Source organism: Mchenga conophoros, linkage group LG13 (assembly GCF_057382185.1).
Source record: "Mchenga conophoros isolate Kocher_MC1m ecotype Shallow Benthic linkage group LG13, M_conophoros_male_GT1.1, whole genome shotgun sequence".
Taxonomy (NCBI): domain Eukaryota; kingdom Metazoa; phylum Chordata; class Actinopteri; order Cichliformes; family Cichlidae; genus Mchenga; species Mchenga conophoros.
The window spans coordinates 15,583,206-15,600,198 of NC_140538.1; the positions used below are offsets into that span (position 1 = coordinate 15,583,206).

Below are 16,993 nucleotides of genomic sequence, written 5' to 3' on the forward strand. Positions count from 1 at the left end.
CAAACCATGACCGATACTGTACCACTGTGTGTTTTTCTATCCAGATATGCTTTTACTGTGCTGGCAGTTTGTTTGGGATCATTGTCATGCTGAAAAATGAAGCGGTTGCCAGTCAGATGGTCTCCAGATAGGTGTTCTGGATCATCACCAAAATTTAAATAATGACCTGGGGCTTAAAACTTTTGAACTGTATTGTATATAAAAGTACATTAGAGCTGTACACTACAGTGGAATACAAATATTAAAGTCAAGCATAATTACTAATACATGACAGCAATTCCAAAGTGCTTTATAATCATGGTGCCCAGCAAGAAAATTACATTTAAAACTTTAATGATTAACAGATCAGAGAAAATCATCAAGAACTATCAAAGAATAATTGATAAAGAGAAAGTCGCTTTCAGCTATAAGAAAACATTCAATTAAATTCTCTCAAGCCAGTGTGTTTAAAATCCACTAATGTTGTGCTAATGACTTCCTGGACTGTACATGGACTGCACATTTATTGTTTTTGGCAAGCCAGAGTAAAACACACAGTAGATAGATCATTAATAACCATTTCTAAAGCTATGCTGTGCCATTTTGTATGTTTATTTTAATTAATATATGCTTCATAAGATTGTTGCTAATGTAGGACAGCAACCACAATGGTACAACAACAAAAAGTCTGATTATAACTAACAGGAATGTGATTGGTTAACTGAATACTAATTCTACAATGTTTAGAGATCTCGGTTGCTTCTTATTCAGCAAATCTATATGTAAATGTATAGATTACATAAAAAATATTAAATGTTTACAATACAGTAAAAAAGTATCAAAAATATCCCCAGTATTCCACTGCACTTCTTAACTCCTACCTAGTTTATGATGGTGTCAGCTGGGTAAGTTACATTCAAACTCCTTGAAAGTTTACCGCTGTGGTCCACCATTCATAGAAAATTGGTTTCGACATCTCTCTCAGTATATGTTGGTTTATTCTGGACAGCATATGGTGAGAAGTGGATGTGTGCTATTAACAAGTCCTCTGGTTGGGGTCCCACCCCAGCATGGCTGCTTGTAAATGGCACTCTCTTATGGAGACAAATCACCCACTGGTTAGGTTTCAATGAAAGGGGATACAGTTGGAGTACATAAATATAGCCGTAGGAAGCACCACTAACCATGTGATACTCAAACGACAGACTTTTTGTGGCCAAAAGCCAGATTTCATTCCAAAGATACTCAGCAACCAGAAAAGCTAAAAGCTCACAGTATACAGTGTGTATGGAAATGAAATCTGTGGCAGAGTCTCAGATAGTTTTCAACAAGCACATTTAGCTGAACAGATGAGATGGATGAACCATTACATGCCACACAGAAAACACAGAGGACAACTATGTGATGTGTGGAAAGGGTGCAGCACTCGTTTGGATTTTAATCTGGATTTGTGCCAAACAGAGTCAAAGATGTGTTGAGAGGAACTAGGAGTTAATCAAGAAACATACATTGCTGTTGGTTGCTTATTAAAACCCGATGGCCACAATAGCTTGTGTGTTTGTGTGTGTGAGAGAGGCAAGTGTGAGCACACATTATTGTGTGTGTATATTTCATTGTTGGGGCAATAACCAAACGTAAATGAAGATTATTGCCAAGATTTTGCTTTTCAGATGCCACGTGACGGCAGACTGTGGGATTGTGGGATTCAATACATCTTCTTAAATACTTTTTCCTTTTTAAACTTTATATACACAGTTACTGTAGGTTGACAAAAACGTTATAGATAAAAAAATTTTCCATTGTGCTCAATCAGAAGAGACGCATATATGATTAAACAGATGACTGAAGGTTGCAGCGCTAATTATTATTAATTTAAAACAGCTTTCTGGTCTCTTCATAGTTGGGAGAATAACTTCAGTAAGGATACGTGCTATGCTCTGTCTCTTTACATGTAATCATTTCAAACTTTTAACCGACGCGCTGACAGACAATACAGCACTTTAGCATGAGACACTGTACCAAACAGCTCGTGGATCAAATTAGTAATTACAGCTTTGAAGTTCACGCGATTTGAGGAGGAAAAAAAGGTATTTCACATGGCTGACTTTGTCATCATCTTCATATTTGTTCACAGCTGTCACATTGATTCTCCTTATTTTTTGCCGGGAACAAGGGGATATTGTTTGTTCGTTCCAGAGTGAAAGCATGTAGGCACTCAACCTGTCGAAAGCATGCTGGGCTGTGCTGAGCTCTGAACTGGAAAATGCTGGCTGCCTCCCTGCAGTTTTGCACTGTCTAAAGCGCTAGTTCTCGAACATTTTTATGTCACAGTATTCCTGGGAGACTCACATTAGGCCACTGACTAAAATTTAACTCCTATAAAGTCTAGGGTTAGTGCTGAATTGTATTGAATTGAACTATCGTTTTTATTTTTGTCATTCTGATTAATTCTTTTTAAGTAACCTCACCAGATCCCAGCTAACTCCCACCAAAAGAAACTTAAAACTTAAACAAACCACTAGTCCAACAGTAAATTAATGCCAATGCCAACTGTGAGTTGAAACAAGTGTACACTCATCAAAAGAATGGGTGGCTCAGATCAGAAAGCATAATCAACAGGTGCTCCAAAGTAAACACCCGGATGACAAATTGCTCGCGTATCAGCTCTCTTCATGCTAAAGAACATGCTCAAATTCAATGAACAGCCAGCGAGACATTAAACATTAACAGCAAATAATATCTAAAAGAACAATAGCGTTTGATTTGCTGCATCCATGAAATGAACATAAAATGACATAGTAATGAATAATGCTCTCTGGCTTTGTTTGCAGACCAATAGGCTGGCCTTCTACCAAGAACCAACAGCACGTTTCTTTGAACTGGCATTTAGACCAGCAAACACAAATGTTTGCCAAAAAAGAAAAAAAAAAACCCAACCCATTCATTTTTCATAATACACCTCCCATTGTGAACGGTGAGGCTAAAACACACATCAAAATGTAGAAGAGCTCTGGATTTTTTTTTTTTTTTTTTTTTTTTTTGTTTTTTACATGCAATTCGCCACATCACGGGTATTACCTGTGGAGCCCCGGACTGAGCTCTATTCACGAATGCATACAAAGCACACAGCACATTCGGCTGCGCCTCGGCTGCTTCTGGTTACGCAGTGTTTCCTGACACCCTGTTTGGAGTGAAGTACCGAGCAGCTTATTAATCAGTGCTGAGAGGTCTCCCATCCATCCAAGCATATGGCGGATTGCCTGTGGAACATTTTAAAGGCAACCAGGTCTATACAACAACCATTAAAAGCACACGGAGCCATATCCCTGTAAATTATTTAGCTGGGAGAGTGTAGTAAATCAGTGTGAGTGTCATATACTGAACATGGCACATGCTGGAGTGAAAAATGCATACAGAGCGACTATTCACACTTGGCGCTGAGCATGGCATTTAAAACCCCATGTCGTCCACCATCTCTCCGCAGCCCTGTCAACTTCAGTCACAACTAATTCACTGAAGTTGATTATGAATGATCCATTTTGGGAATTTGTACAATTGCTCTCTGCTGAGTATTGAGTTTATGTACACTGGAAGCGCCGACTTATGCTACGTTTTAGATCAATGCTTTTCCGCACTGTTATTTGAAAGAATAAGGCAAGCAGAAAACATCTCCAGTACATCATGAATAGAAAACTATATATTTATATATATGTATAAGTGTGTGTGTGTGTGTGTGTGTGTGTGTGTGTGTGTGTGTGTGTGTGTGTGTGTGTGGGGGAGCATTTTGTGGCGTCAACGGTCATGTGCTGAAAGTCGTTTGTATGTTCAGAAACGCTGCTTCTCGTACAAACCATTTTGTAGTTTAGCCATAATCAGTTTTCCTTCACACAGCTGTTCAAATATTCCATTTGTAATTTTTGAGACAAGTGTTATTCCTGAACGTCAGTGCTTGAGCTCTGGCTTGTCGACAGGCTTCACTGTGACTGACACACTCATCAAAATGAGAATCCTTCTTGCCTGAGGGAACTGTGATACCTGTCAAATGGTGGGTATCTTTTAATGTTCCTGTCTCAAATGCATGTCAGAGCAAATGCCAAGTCATAACATCAGTTATTACCTGGATGTTCAACGCCTGATTCCTCTTATTTACCTAAGGTTTCAAAAGATCCCTTCACTTGTCTTTCTCACTTTCTTTGTGGTGAGAATCATCCCGGTGACAGTTTTTCTATCTACGAATTTTCAGTAGATTTCGTCTGTTTATTTTATGATTGACTCCTTGGGTGTGCGGCTTGTTTGCATGTCTAACGTATGTGTGCTTCTTCTCTCATAACTTTGAGAGCCTTAAAGGTTGATAGCTCGCATTTGGCAGGTTCTACCTTAAAGAAAATGAACTATACAGATTTTCATGAGAGAAACACTGGCATTGCGTGACCTCGAGCTTCCTCATTCATTTGCTGTCTATAGGGGGAGCCATTAGGCATATGACTGTCATATCACTGTTATAAGAGTATAACTTCCAGTCACATAACATACTTGCGCTGAATCCAATCATCGTGCATTTAGATGCTTTATACAATATAATATGTGTTTAAGTTTGTTATTTTAAGTCCAGTCTTTGCAAGTCTTTGCGGCCAAACCAACAGAATAAGCCAATAAGCAAGTCAATAAGTTTGTCTACAAAGATACTGTTTGAAACTTTTCCAGACTTTCCTTTCACATGCTGATTAGTTTTAGCTACTTTTATGATTTTTTAAAAATGCTGTCTTATTTTAATTTTATTTCAGCCTGGGAATTTCATATAAACCCATGTATTATTGTTTTAATGCTTACCTAGCCTTTAGTAGCATTTATATGTGACAACTGTGCCGTAAAATACCTGTCATAACATCTTTTCCTGTAAATGTTTTTATTTTTAATCTGCTTCAGTTAGAGTTTTAATTAAAACATATATAAATCTGGTCTAGTTTTTATTTTCATTTCAGCCTAGGAATAAGACTGAGCTGTCACGATCAAGAACAAGAACTGATTCACCTCATCCCTGTGCTCTGGCATGGTTCTTACTAAACTCTTGCTCTTTGTTTGTTGTTGGCTCACTGTTTGTAGTGCTGGGCTTATAGCATGCAAAGGCGGGCTTATAGCCCGCCTTTGCATGCCTCATGCATGGCCATACTCAGTTAAGGAAGAAGCCATCAAGTCTGAAACAAAAAGAACAAAAATCTGTGCAGTGGAGCAGAGGGGGGGTAAACATGAGGATGGAGGCATTTTGCACGCAGTTTTATTACAGAATTGTCATCTGTCATGTTGGTGCTAATTGCCCACAGCTACATGACTAAACGTATACAGGGCATTACAAAGTTGTAGACTAACACATTTTTAAAGAGTATTGATCCTCTAAATACATGATGAAATCCCTAACATGGAATTCACAAATGATTTAGAGCTATTTTGTATTTCTATTTTCTTTCTCTTGTTTATTTTTTCTAAATGTAATCACCTAAAAATTTGCATGAGTTATATTGTTTACACTACCATTTCCTTTGTTGCCCTCTTTTCCCCTAATGCTATTATCTGGAAGGAAATACAAAAGATTTTTGTCTTGATTGCATTACACGCTAACTTTTTACCCACTAATAAAGCCAACTATTTTAAATAAGCAACCTGTTTCGAAAGCAAAACTGAGAAACTTGCCAGTTCAGCGTTTGCAATATTTTTGCTACACCTTCTGCAGAGAAGAAGACAACAAGAACAAAACACACAGAGAAAACAAATGGATGGTAGGTAATTTGAAGTTCAATTTCACAGTTAACACTAAAATGCATTAAAGCAATAAAAGTGATGCAAGCCCCCATATTTCCTGGGGCTGTGTTGCTGTATGTCTGGCCCAATTTGTCTCCCAGTCAGGCCCATTAGTCTACTGCGCTCCCTTCTTAATACCCTCCGCTCTCCCAAATGCCTCAGATCAATGTGTGATACATCGCAGCATCATCACTTACTGCATGTGGATGAGTTGAGAAATGTCCCCCTTTCCTCTTATTTCCTTGGAGAAGTCTCAATTGAAAGTCATATGAGCAGAAGCACGGGGAGAAGCAGTCTGGTTTGGGCTTGGTGGTGTAGAGCGATGCAGGGGATTGTCGGGTCTGCTGACATGAATGAATTGCTGGAGTAATGTGGAAGCTGGTAATAGTTGAATTGTTTATATCAACATGATAAATTTAGCTCTCATAAATCACAGAAGTGTTATATATTACTGTTTTTTTACACTTGGCTCCAACCATGAAACTCTGGAGGATATCTTAGTGCAGTGTACACTTCCTTGTTTTGTACACAGTAAGTCCTGGGTCCTCTGTGTTCTTTAAATTGGATAATGGTCCAATGGAGTCTCACCAAAAAACTATTAATGACACCATATGGTTCTCTGTGACTGTTTCTGTTTGGAAAAAGTCTGCTGAGGCAGGAAATTCAGCTTCACGCTGCAATGGAAGCAAAACCTAACCGTATCTCTGTGGGCTCCTCATTTAAGTAAGCTAGTCGTCCAATAGCACTGAGCTCTATAATTAATAAGCAATTTACCTCAATGTGTCTGGAAGAGTAATTTAAGGAAACTGCGACTATAACTTAAGCTGACTTTGTTTGTCCATTTACATGAAGTACTTCAAGACTCCTGACTATGTGTATGCTACCTCATTGTCAGGGTCTACTGGGGACCAGAGATGGGCAGTAACGCGTTACTTGTAACGCGTTACTTTTTTCAAGTAACGAGTAAAGTAAGGGATTACTATTGCAAAATCGGTAATTAGATTACCGTTACTTTCCCGTAGGAACGCTGCGTTACTGCGTTACTAAAACCGTGATTTTTTTTGCGAGAATGTCTCATGACAGTGACGTAAGCAAGTGCGACGTTGGTGACAGCAGCTGTGTGCAGATCAACAATGGATAATATATCGAGTGCGGGAGAGAGTATGAGCGTGCAGCGTTTAAAGTGTGGAAGTACTGACCTTACTTTGAGTTTGATTCCATAAAAAGTGACAAAAACATTAGCGTCCATCGTGCGTGGGAAGAAAACTTCTTTTTACAGCGAAAAAAAACCCTAAACTTCCGAGCAAGCACCGAGTAGCTACGACGTGATGGGAAACTCACAGAGACACTCGCGCGGATTCTTCAACTGACCGCAGCACACCTACACCAGGGTAACCCTCCGCCTACCCTGCTCCTGCTTTACAGGTGAAAATAGAGCAAAAGGACCGCTGAGTCTTTGACTTTATTTATTTTCTGCTGTGTTTTACTTGCATCTGTTTGAAAGAGTGAGTGAAAACACAAAAAATATTTTATTTTATGTGCTGGAATGTGTAGAAAATAGGTTTAAATGTTAAACTAATTTATTCAAGTCAGAGAATGTTGCATATAATTAAATGTTTTGCTTGATGCATAAAGTTAAAAGATTAAAACTGATAAAACAAGTTAAAAAAAGAGACTTTTCCATTTGATTACATTTTGTATGATGGATTATGTAGAAAAAGTAGAATTGGGCTGAAAGATCTATCACTTTATCACCTCTTCAGGTTGTAAATCGTGTTTTTAAAAAGTAACTAAGTAACTAAGTAATTAATTACTTTTGAAAATAAGTAATCAGTAAAAAACGGGATTACTTTTTGGGGGGAGTAATCAGTAATTAATTACTGATTACTTTTTTCAAGTAACTTGACCAACACTGCTGGGGACTGAAGCATTGTTGAGCAGATTTAGTTTCCTTTGTTTTGGGTTTTTTTTCTGGTATTTCAAGTCAAAATGTCTACAAAAACAAAGGTAAGTTTTGTCCTGCAGTCACTGAAGATATCACTTTCAGTTCAGTTTCTTTATATTTCTTTTAATGCCTGAACAAAAGTCAGTGCTTTGTTGGAACTTAACAGACTCGTGTACCGTTGAAAACATAAAGGGGAGGGAAAGTCAGCCACTCCACACCACTGACAGCCAATCCCCACCATCTGCCAAACCCCGTGGAGACCACTGCCAGCAATGTGATGAAGTTTTCTAATGTAACATTTGGTTGAGTACACTTTCTTTTAACTGACTCAATCTACGCCCACTTCACTTTGTTAGTTTCTTTGATAATCCCTCTGAGAATGTGCTTGAGCTTGTTTCACCCAGCCCGTAGCTTTTATGTGTAGGTGGATCAAGCAATAGCGACACCTATGGAGTAAGATTTTCCACTAAAGAACAAGTCATAAAGCCAAATAAGTCACACTCTTTCTCGAAGCCAGCAGTGTGAAAAGGTTATCTAGCCATGTGCTGTGTTGGTGGGTTGTTGTTTTTTTATTTTTAATTGTGCTGTCGATTTTACAAAAAACTATTTTCAGGTTGGTTTCTTTAACTTGCATCATCACATATATCAGCAAACAGAACTTCATTTTCTCTGAAACTAGCTTGTATTTTAGTCATATTTATTTAAGGGAGGGCTGCTAAAAAAAATTATTCATGCAAAATTAGCAAATGTAGTAAAGCAAAGTCACTTCTCAGTTTTATTCATATTTATAAATGTTTTTGTCACAATGGCAGCTTTTAGAGTAACTCTAAAAGTCAGTGTTTGTTTATTGTAATTTGTGATAAGAATATATGTTTAATGCAATTATATAAATTTAGTTTGATGTTAATTGTTTGTACTTATATTTTTCATACAATTTCTCTCAGTTAAAAAAAACTAAGATAATATTTGTAAAGGGCGTTGCTATTCATTTATTTAAGGTTGTCATTATTTTAAAATATATTCAAACTGAGATGACAGTGAAAGTATTTGCAGCCCACGTCTACTGGAATTATTTGGGATTATTTGTATCAGTGATGGATGTGTGTATAACCACTTTGTTACACTGCTAAGTCAGCAGATCTGTGGATTACACTTAAAGCATTTACAGGATGGGTGGCACCCAGTTTTACGGGTTTGTGCTGCGAGCCTTTTTATGTTGCTTTTGATGATACAGCAGGAGTATCCGTGTAGGCCTAACTTAAACAGCATGACTTTTTATGGAAACAGATTTCCATAAAAACATCAACCCCTACATTGTATCTGCTGCTTATTATGAGTTATGTACACTCCTTATCAGGAGGCATCAAACAGGAGTGGATTGATTAATAACTATATCTTTATCCCATAATAACCCAGACCTAGATTTATACCGTTAGTAAGCATGTGACTCATGGTCATTGGCAGGCCACACCCATGGAAGCGAAATTTAACATTTAAAATAATCAGGGTTTACTCATAGAAAAAGGGAGAAAAGAAGAAGGCAACAATTATGTGGTAGACTGAAACCTCAAAGCATTAAAGTAAATAAAAAATACTAAAAAATTAAAACTTTGAAAGAAAATGTCTTAAAGTCCAGCTAAGAAACATAGCGCTTATAATTGACTGGGTTCCTCCAAAAAAAAATATGAAGGCTTTACTGTGCAGTTTCAAACTATGCGAACAACCTTGTGGTTGTGCATTGTGACTCCCTAAAGACATAGTACTTAGGCACTGCTAATTTCAAATGAAGGCAAAGAGTCCTTTGGAGCTGAGCCCATCCCTGACATTTTCTCTGTTTTTCACATTTATCAGTGGCACACAACAGCCTCATCAGCCCACATACTACTCCAACATATTCCATTAAGGTGCCTGGAATAAGGGTGCATTTCCATAAAATATTCTTTGTCAGAATCAGAAAATGGGCAAATTATCTGAACACTAAAACACCCCGGCGCACTGTAGATCCCAGAGCGGACAGAAATGACCTCAATTAGGCTGTCTAAGCACAAGAAAGTGTCTCACTGGTTAGAGATCTGAGTGGCACAGATAGATCAACACTGCCACTTCTCTCACATCACCTGGATGAGCACTTTACATTTGTAAATCAATGAGGAGGGTAACCACATCTAGAAGTGCTGGGAGGGATTCCTGTCTGCCTTGGCACAGATTTTTGAGAACCAAATTACCTCTATTATAGCTCTCAGTTGGGGACTGCATTCTAGGATCAATCTGTCAGAAAAGGGTGCTTTAGCTTTGATGGATATGACACGTGACCAACGACGATGCTGATTTTTCTTTTCCTTTTTTTAATCTTCTGGATAATAGGCAGATTTAGTATAGATTTACCTAAAACAGTAGATCTGTTTATAACCACTGTCTCTGCTTTGTGTCATGCTGCTTAGTTTATGGCTTCATTACAACAATCGCAAAGCCGTGGACACCTGAACAGCCCATATATCCATAAATCACACCCCGAGATAACCACAGTCAACTGTTCCAGCTTATGACACCTTTAGCTACAATTAGAGTGCTAAGGTGTAGATGAGCTGTATAGGTATGTGTAATGTCAAGTACTATATTCACATGAAAGCTGGTAACAAATACCAGGCCTTTGCTGTACCTGAGAAGCAGGTGTATAATCAAAATGTATTTGAAAAGTAGCAATCTATACTTGCAAAGCATAACTGCAAGGTATCTGCAATGGCTGCTTAACCATTATTGATAGGCCCCTTTTCTTCCTATCACAGAGAGCTTTTACATTATAATCACAGCTTGATGAAATGACCACACATACATAAAAGATAATAATTGCTTTTTGACTTATGTCTGGCATGGGGTTGAACATTATAGCAGCTTCTCCTTATTGACACAGCTGTTACCCAAACTATAGACTTGCCACTGCAGACTACGGCATGTCTTTATATTGTTCCACACACCCACTAATGACAGCTTTAGTGGTGGTAATTCAGTGGGGTTGAATATGGGGTTAGGTGTGTGAGTCACGTCCTGGGCTCCCCCTGTTGCCAGATGTCCTGCCAGGTTTTCCTGCAGTGTTGCTCCCTCTCTCTCTGAGGATGCAAAGTCCCAACAATCTAAAATGGTTGCTTTAGGTCTAAAACTAGAAAATAGCATGTTATATGTTTTTCATGCTGTTTACATGTTGGAAATATTTTGAGTGGGTGTTTTCCTGTTAGATTGCAGTTTGGACAGCGAACATCGATATAGTTGACCTGACCCCACAGAAGCAGAGCTCTAAGGTCGACTTCAGCAAGGTTGCATGTCTTTTAGTTGAGGAAAAGATGCAACCCGGTGTCTTCCTCAGTAAGGAATCACTTACTAGTTATTTTAAATGTCCACAATAGGATAACCCAAACGTTTTTATTCCAGCTGCCTTACTGTGCATTAGTTTAGAGCCACTCTTGACCAACCTAATGTATAAGAGGCTAAATTAAGAGTTTAATCTGACCCTTGTTTTGAATCAAGGCCCACACGGGACTATTAACGTGCTTAATTGGATCACTGTCAAATAAGTAAAATATTAGTGAAATGTTTTATTTAAGTATTTCTGATGTAAAGTGCATATCTGAATTTACTATTGTACTGTAATTTCATGGATTCCTTTTGTTCTGCAGAGCTCAGCGCACACCTAAGCACTTTTAGGCCTTGATGGACAAAGTGAATATGTACTTTAATACTCTGCATGCTCTAATCCCCCATGTTCTCTTTCCTCTGTGTCAAATCTCCACAGTGAGAGCTAGAGAGAGAAGGGGGGGGGGGTCCTGGGGAGGTGGGAGGGTTGGTAATTCATGCACACATGTGCCTGCCTGTTCCTCTAGTGACAGGGCCAGGGGGAGGGGCACATGATAAATTGCCTTCCACCGGGGACCTCCGAGCACAGCCACCATGATGTGGGTAAAAATGGAAATTGCTCCCTTTCACCGTCATTACATCAGTTTAGGACGCGTGTGGGCCTTATATACACCAAGAGATTTTTTTTTTTGAAGTCTGACAAACCGCTGCGCGATAGGCAAGGGACAGCATAGCTGAGGAGGCATTCTTGATAATAACAGTGGTAATTGTAACAGAGCTGGGTCAACGGAATGTCCAAGGGAGCTGAAAGATAACGCTCATGCTTGGGAGTAAACGGTAGCAAGCACACAGCACGTAAAGGCCATTCTTTGTAATTTGGGCTAAAAACCATTTTACTATAACTAATCAGTCGTGTCTGTGTGAAATCAGTTATAGCCCCGGCACACCGACTTTGATTCGTAAAGTTTTTATCCAAAAATAGGAATTATAGCACATGAAAGTTCAAATGCAAGTGAATCATATATAGATTTATGCAAGTAAATCTATATATGAGCGTCATAAACCGAATAAGCTCTAATGCCCAAAAAGAAAAAAAAAAACCTGAACTATATATATAGGCCTATATATTTTATATATATATATATATATATATATATATATATATATATATATGAAATGTTACATTTTTAAATATTTCGTTTATGCGCCTGGCCTTCTCAGATCCAAGACACGCGTTGTGAGTGTTTGCATCTGTATGAAGACCCCACAACTTTGCACAAGTCAGAGTATTTTTAATTACAAATATAGTGGCGTATACAATAGATGCACAAGGTGGGTCAGATTATCAAACGCAAAATAAATGATATCCTCCTAATGGTCATCCAGTCAAAAATACACCAGTTAATAGGCTCCACGTTTAAATGTCACCTTCTTAGAGTCTCCCTCTGTGCTTAGAACTTCATTTCTTTTTATTGTTTTTTTTAAAGAGGCAACGATTGCAAAAATTTATAGTGCATTAAATTTGAAACCCAGCGATCGATTCACTTCAATTGCCGTCTTTCTTTTTAAGGTTGTAAAACTGATTTTTGTTTTAATATAGATTTATTTTAATTTAGCATTTCAAAACACACATGCTCTTGATTTTTATAAACCGTAGAAAAATCAGCTGTCCTTATCGAGCATTTTGGGCGTATTTCACACACATTACGCAAGCGAACTCCACAAAACATGTCACACCCCGTCAAACAACGTATTGACAAAATTCACTCACAAGCAACCCAACTTATCTCGAATGATTTCCTGTATAAAGCCGGTTCTACCCTCCCTCATACACACACACACACACACACACACACACTCTCACACACACTCCCACTTTAATTCAAGTTTCAAGTCATCTAAAATTTGATGTTCAAAGCTCCCAAGTTTCGTTTATAATGAAGAAAGAAAAAAAGAAAGATTATATGAGTCATGTGAGAAAACTGAAAACATTTGTTGTTTTGCACGATTTAAATTGTTTCGATGACAGCCGGAAAATATAGGCCAGTGTCGGCTTACCCAATCAGGCTTTCTTAACCCCAATTTTAAAAAATTTAAGAGCCCAATGTTTTGTTTTGTTTTTTTAAATGTCAGTGTAAAATAAATTTGACTCTCGTCAGAAAATGAGGCACACGGAGATATGGAACAGAATTGTTTCTTATTTTTTTTCCAGAATACATACAAAAAAATACCAATTCTCTGTCCATGGTGAACACCTGAAAAATAACGGCAATTTAAAATGTGGACAATTTCTGAAATTTAAGAAACAAACATGCATGTAAATTTTTTTTTCTGCTTCTCAATGAGACATTAAATAAGAACAAATACAATCATAGCAATTCCAAATTAACATCGAAATGAAGACCCCTACTTTAATTAGTATTCTAACATATGTGTGTATGTGTGTGTTTCACTTTAACTAGTTCAGCTTCAACATAATGCACTTTTTGAGTTGCTCAAATATTTTTTTTTTCCATTTGCAGATATTACCGCCTGCTTTTAAGCCGACATATAAATAAATACAGTTGAAGTCCACGGATCCCGCCCTTAAGTTTAGCGCACTTAATATAAAAGTCTTTATATTTGCATTCTTAGTACTATAAACTTTTCAGTCTTTTATTTTCTTCTTCTTCTCACTGATATCCAAGCGCTGATGCTGTGGTGAGTCTCTGGCCGTACAGTGCATAGGGGGAGTAGTAAGGGCCGGTGGCTGCGGGGACAGGAACAGGGGCACCGGGGGTTGGCAGGGGGCTTTTGGAGTACGGATGATAGCGGCTGCTGAGTCCTAACGCATGATGCGGGCTCCTTAAAGCCAAAGTCCCGGGACTCCCGGGGGGTCCTGACGGTGGCATGTGCATATGGCAGGCCATGGCTGCTGCTGCAGCACTGGCCAGCGAAGACGACCCGGGATAACCGGATATCAACTTTTCAGCCCCAGTAAAAGCAGTGTGTGTCCTCAGGTGATTCAGGAGCTCTTCCGAGGTGGAGAAACGCTTGTCGCACGGTCCATTTGCCGACACCCAATTACAAACGTGGGGGAGAGGGTCGTTGGGAAGCATGAAACCGTATGGGTACAGGGGGTGTCCGCTAAATGATGGCGCTGAGGAATGAACGCCGTGTATGGGGTGTGACGGGTACATTAGTGGGTAGCTGGACTTGAGGGCGTTCGCGGCAGCTGCAGCTGCAGAGTCGTGCGTGCAGGAAGCGGTGGCCGCGCCTGCTAAATGACTGGCACAGTGGTAACTGAGGCAGTAAGGGTCTCTGCACAGGCTGGCTGACATGATGGACGGTGGAGAAGCCCCAGCCAAGGGGCTGGATCCAGCCTTACTGCAGCCCAGTGAACTGGCCAGCTGTGCGTTTACCAAGCTCCCTCCGTGGGGCAGGAAGTGCTGAGGATAGCCAGCATAGGCCCCAGCCAAGCTACCTGGGTATGTCATACCAGCAGGAGGCAAAGGAAAAACTGTCTGTCCCGGTTTGTAAGGAGAAACCGGCGCCACAAGTCCTGACCCGAGAACGGATGCGGAGGATACAGAAGTAACAGATGAGGACTCCGAAGAGGAGGTGGTTTTACTGCCAGGCGTCGTCTCCTGGTGTTGGTTCACCTCCACGTTAATTCCACCACAACTCACGCTTATCCTGCTGTGGCTAGTGGTGCCAGAGCCGTCCGTAGAGCCATTTTTATTACAATCAGACTCTTTCTTTTCATCCCTTTCCCCACATTTTCCGTCCGATGGCATAGGGGAGGCTGAAGTGCTGGAGCTGGGGCTGCCTGTCCGCGGTGTAAACGGCTGGCAGGTGGCGCTCGGCACTCGGAAACCAGACTTCTCTCCGCCTGAAACGCCCGAAGACGAGTCCTTCTTATCTGAAGGCTTAGAATAAGGTTTGAAGCTAGATTTGTCATCCACACCAATGTCACTCAGTTTCAAAGGGCCCGATTTAGATTCCTTCTCACTAGATCCATTTGAGGTTACGGAGGATAATTTGGAGGAGGGTGGCGGGTCCGGTTTGCCGATCTGAGAGCAGGTCTGCGCCAGCAGAGCCAGCGGACTTTTCTTGGCATCTAGCTGCAAAGAAGAAAATAAAAAGATTGATAAATACTATTAATACGCATATCTGCAGCTTTGTTTTGAGTACAGTCCCGGGGGCGAACGTTTAATCGGGATATTCCTTGGTGTTTTAAAGCGAATATATAGGTGTAATTATTTATTTAGAGGTCTTTCTTGAACAAAACTACACAAAAAAATAATCCAAAAAATAAACCAAACACATATATGTGTTACGTACATATCTATATATAAATAACCGCTTTAAACGCTGGAGCCACACTTGGAACAGGACAGGCGATTTCAGAGAATAAGAGGAACAGACTCCCAGGACGTTTTCACACGAAACAGCATTCCCTAAAAACAAATTCAATCCACGCTTACCTCTATAGGACTGACAGGGGTCGAAGGCAAAGGCTGCAGATACTCCGGGTGCAAAATGTGTCCCGACCGTGCGGTAAGCATTTTCAAGACCTTAATGGGAAGACGGTTCGCTTGCCGTAGTGGATCAGACGGAGGTGCGGAGTGGAGAAAAGGCTTGTTGACGTTCGCTGAGCCTCTATTCCGAGAACTGCTGCTTTCCCACGCTACACAAATATCACTATTTTTTAAGGCAGACGCCGAGGGCGATGTGATCATGTCCCAATTGTCAAGAAATGTAGTGACGCTGCTTTCCACAGATTCATTAAGAAAGATTTGGGTGGAGAGGAAAAAAAAGCACCGAGCCTCTCTGCCGTGGGGTGGGGTGAGAAAAAGAATCGGAAAACGCTTCAATAATCGGTAATCCTGGTAGTAACGGAGCAAAAGGCGCGGCAGCTGGAAGGAGACGGTGCGAGGTTATCGCAGATCCGTGTCTGCGTCTTGCACCATGAGCGCTGCGCCTGTGTGTGCGTCTGTGTGCAGGTCCTCGCTCTGTACTCCCGAAGTACGAACTGGTAGAAATTTTCACTTCAAAAGCAGCTGAATTAGTCCGAGATTAAAGCCTTTGCCGCCTTCCAATCAAATGGGACCCTGAGGTGATTGGAGGGTCAAGGGGATGTGACGTTCTCCTCTTTGTAAGCGCCTCTATTTTGACAGCTCGGGGGAGGAGATAGCGTTAAATATATTGGTTAATGTGAACGCTTACAAGTTAGAGAAACAAATAGTGGCGATAAGGACACAACAGCGTGCAGAAGAGTAAATAACACCATAAAAGAACGATCCATACACTTATTATGTTTAACAATCATGAAACATAGTCGCTCTACTCTGGATCATCCATTTATCTGATCTAATATTTGATATATTCAAGTTTTGTTCAGGGGCGAGGGGATAAATGGGACTCAGTTTATTCGTCCTGTTTTCAGTGGATATTTAAATTATTTACTTAATGTTCACTACACATTGATTTTAATCTAGATTTCAGAAGGGATGATTCTTCACTGGTTTCCATGAGCACTTTCATATATTTCTAACCTTTTTCTTCTTCATTAAAAGCTTTTAAAGTGTCCATCATAAAAGCATTATCACATCTGATTCTGTCGTTACATTAACAAGTGTTTTTGTTCGTTTTCCTCCGACTGTTCGCAACCTGAGAGACGCACAAAGTTCGCGCATTTTACGACCGTCCGCCACTGGGACTGCTTTCCACCGGTAACCATAAAACCAACCACTTCAGCTCGAATTCCCTAAACAGACAAGCGTTGACAGGAATAGACCAATGTAGTGATGGAGGGATGTGAATGTCACATGTTTTCAGTATAATATACACCGCCCTTCTATTTCTATCTCCACCCCTCCGTCAAGTGTCAATTCTGCTCCACCGCAATCAATCAGTTATTTGTCAGAGGCTGTCAATCCACTG

General features: G+C 40.0%; 1 protein-coding gene and 1 long non-coding RNA gene across 2 annotated transcripts in view; both read right to left on the bottom strand.

Annotated features, from left to right (window-relative positions):
* Nucleotides 1–7,587, bottom strand: part of LOC146561018 (uncharacterized) — a 30,472-nt gene extending 22,885 nt beyond the window's left edge. Inside the window, exons 1-2 of the long non-coding RNA XR_014888025.1 lie at nt 6,975–7,587; nt 5,973–6,116 (exon numbers count right to left, since the gene is read on the bottom strand). This is a non-coding gene — a long non-coding RNA (uncharacterized LOC146561018). The remainder of the gene's footprint in view (nt 1–5,972; nt 6,117–6,974) is intronic.
* Nucleotides 7,588–13,246: 5,659 nt separating this feature from the next.
* Nucleotides 13,247–16,204, bottom strand: znf503 (zinc finger protein 503). Its single transcript, XM_085296687.1, has 2 exons — nt 15,535–16,204; nt 13,247–15,171 (listed from the first exon to the last, which is right to left on the bottom strand). Exons 1-2 carry the CDS (start codon nt 15,787–15,789, stop codon nt 13,741–13,743), a joined length of 1,686 nt encoding a protein of 561 aa, XP_085152813.1. The 5' UTR covers nt 15,790–16,204; the 3' UTR covers nt 13,247–13,740.
* Between the last annotated feature and the right edge of the window lie 789 nt (nt 16,205–16,993).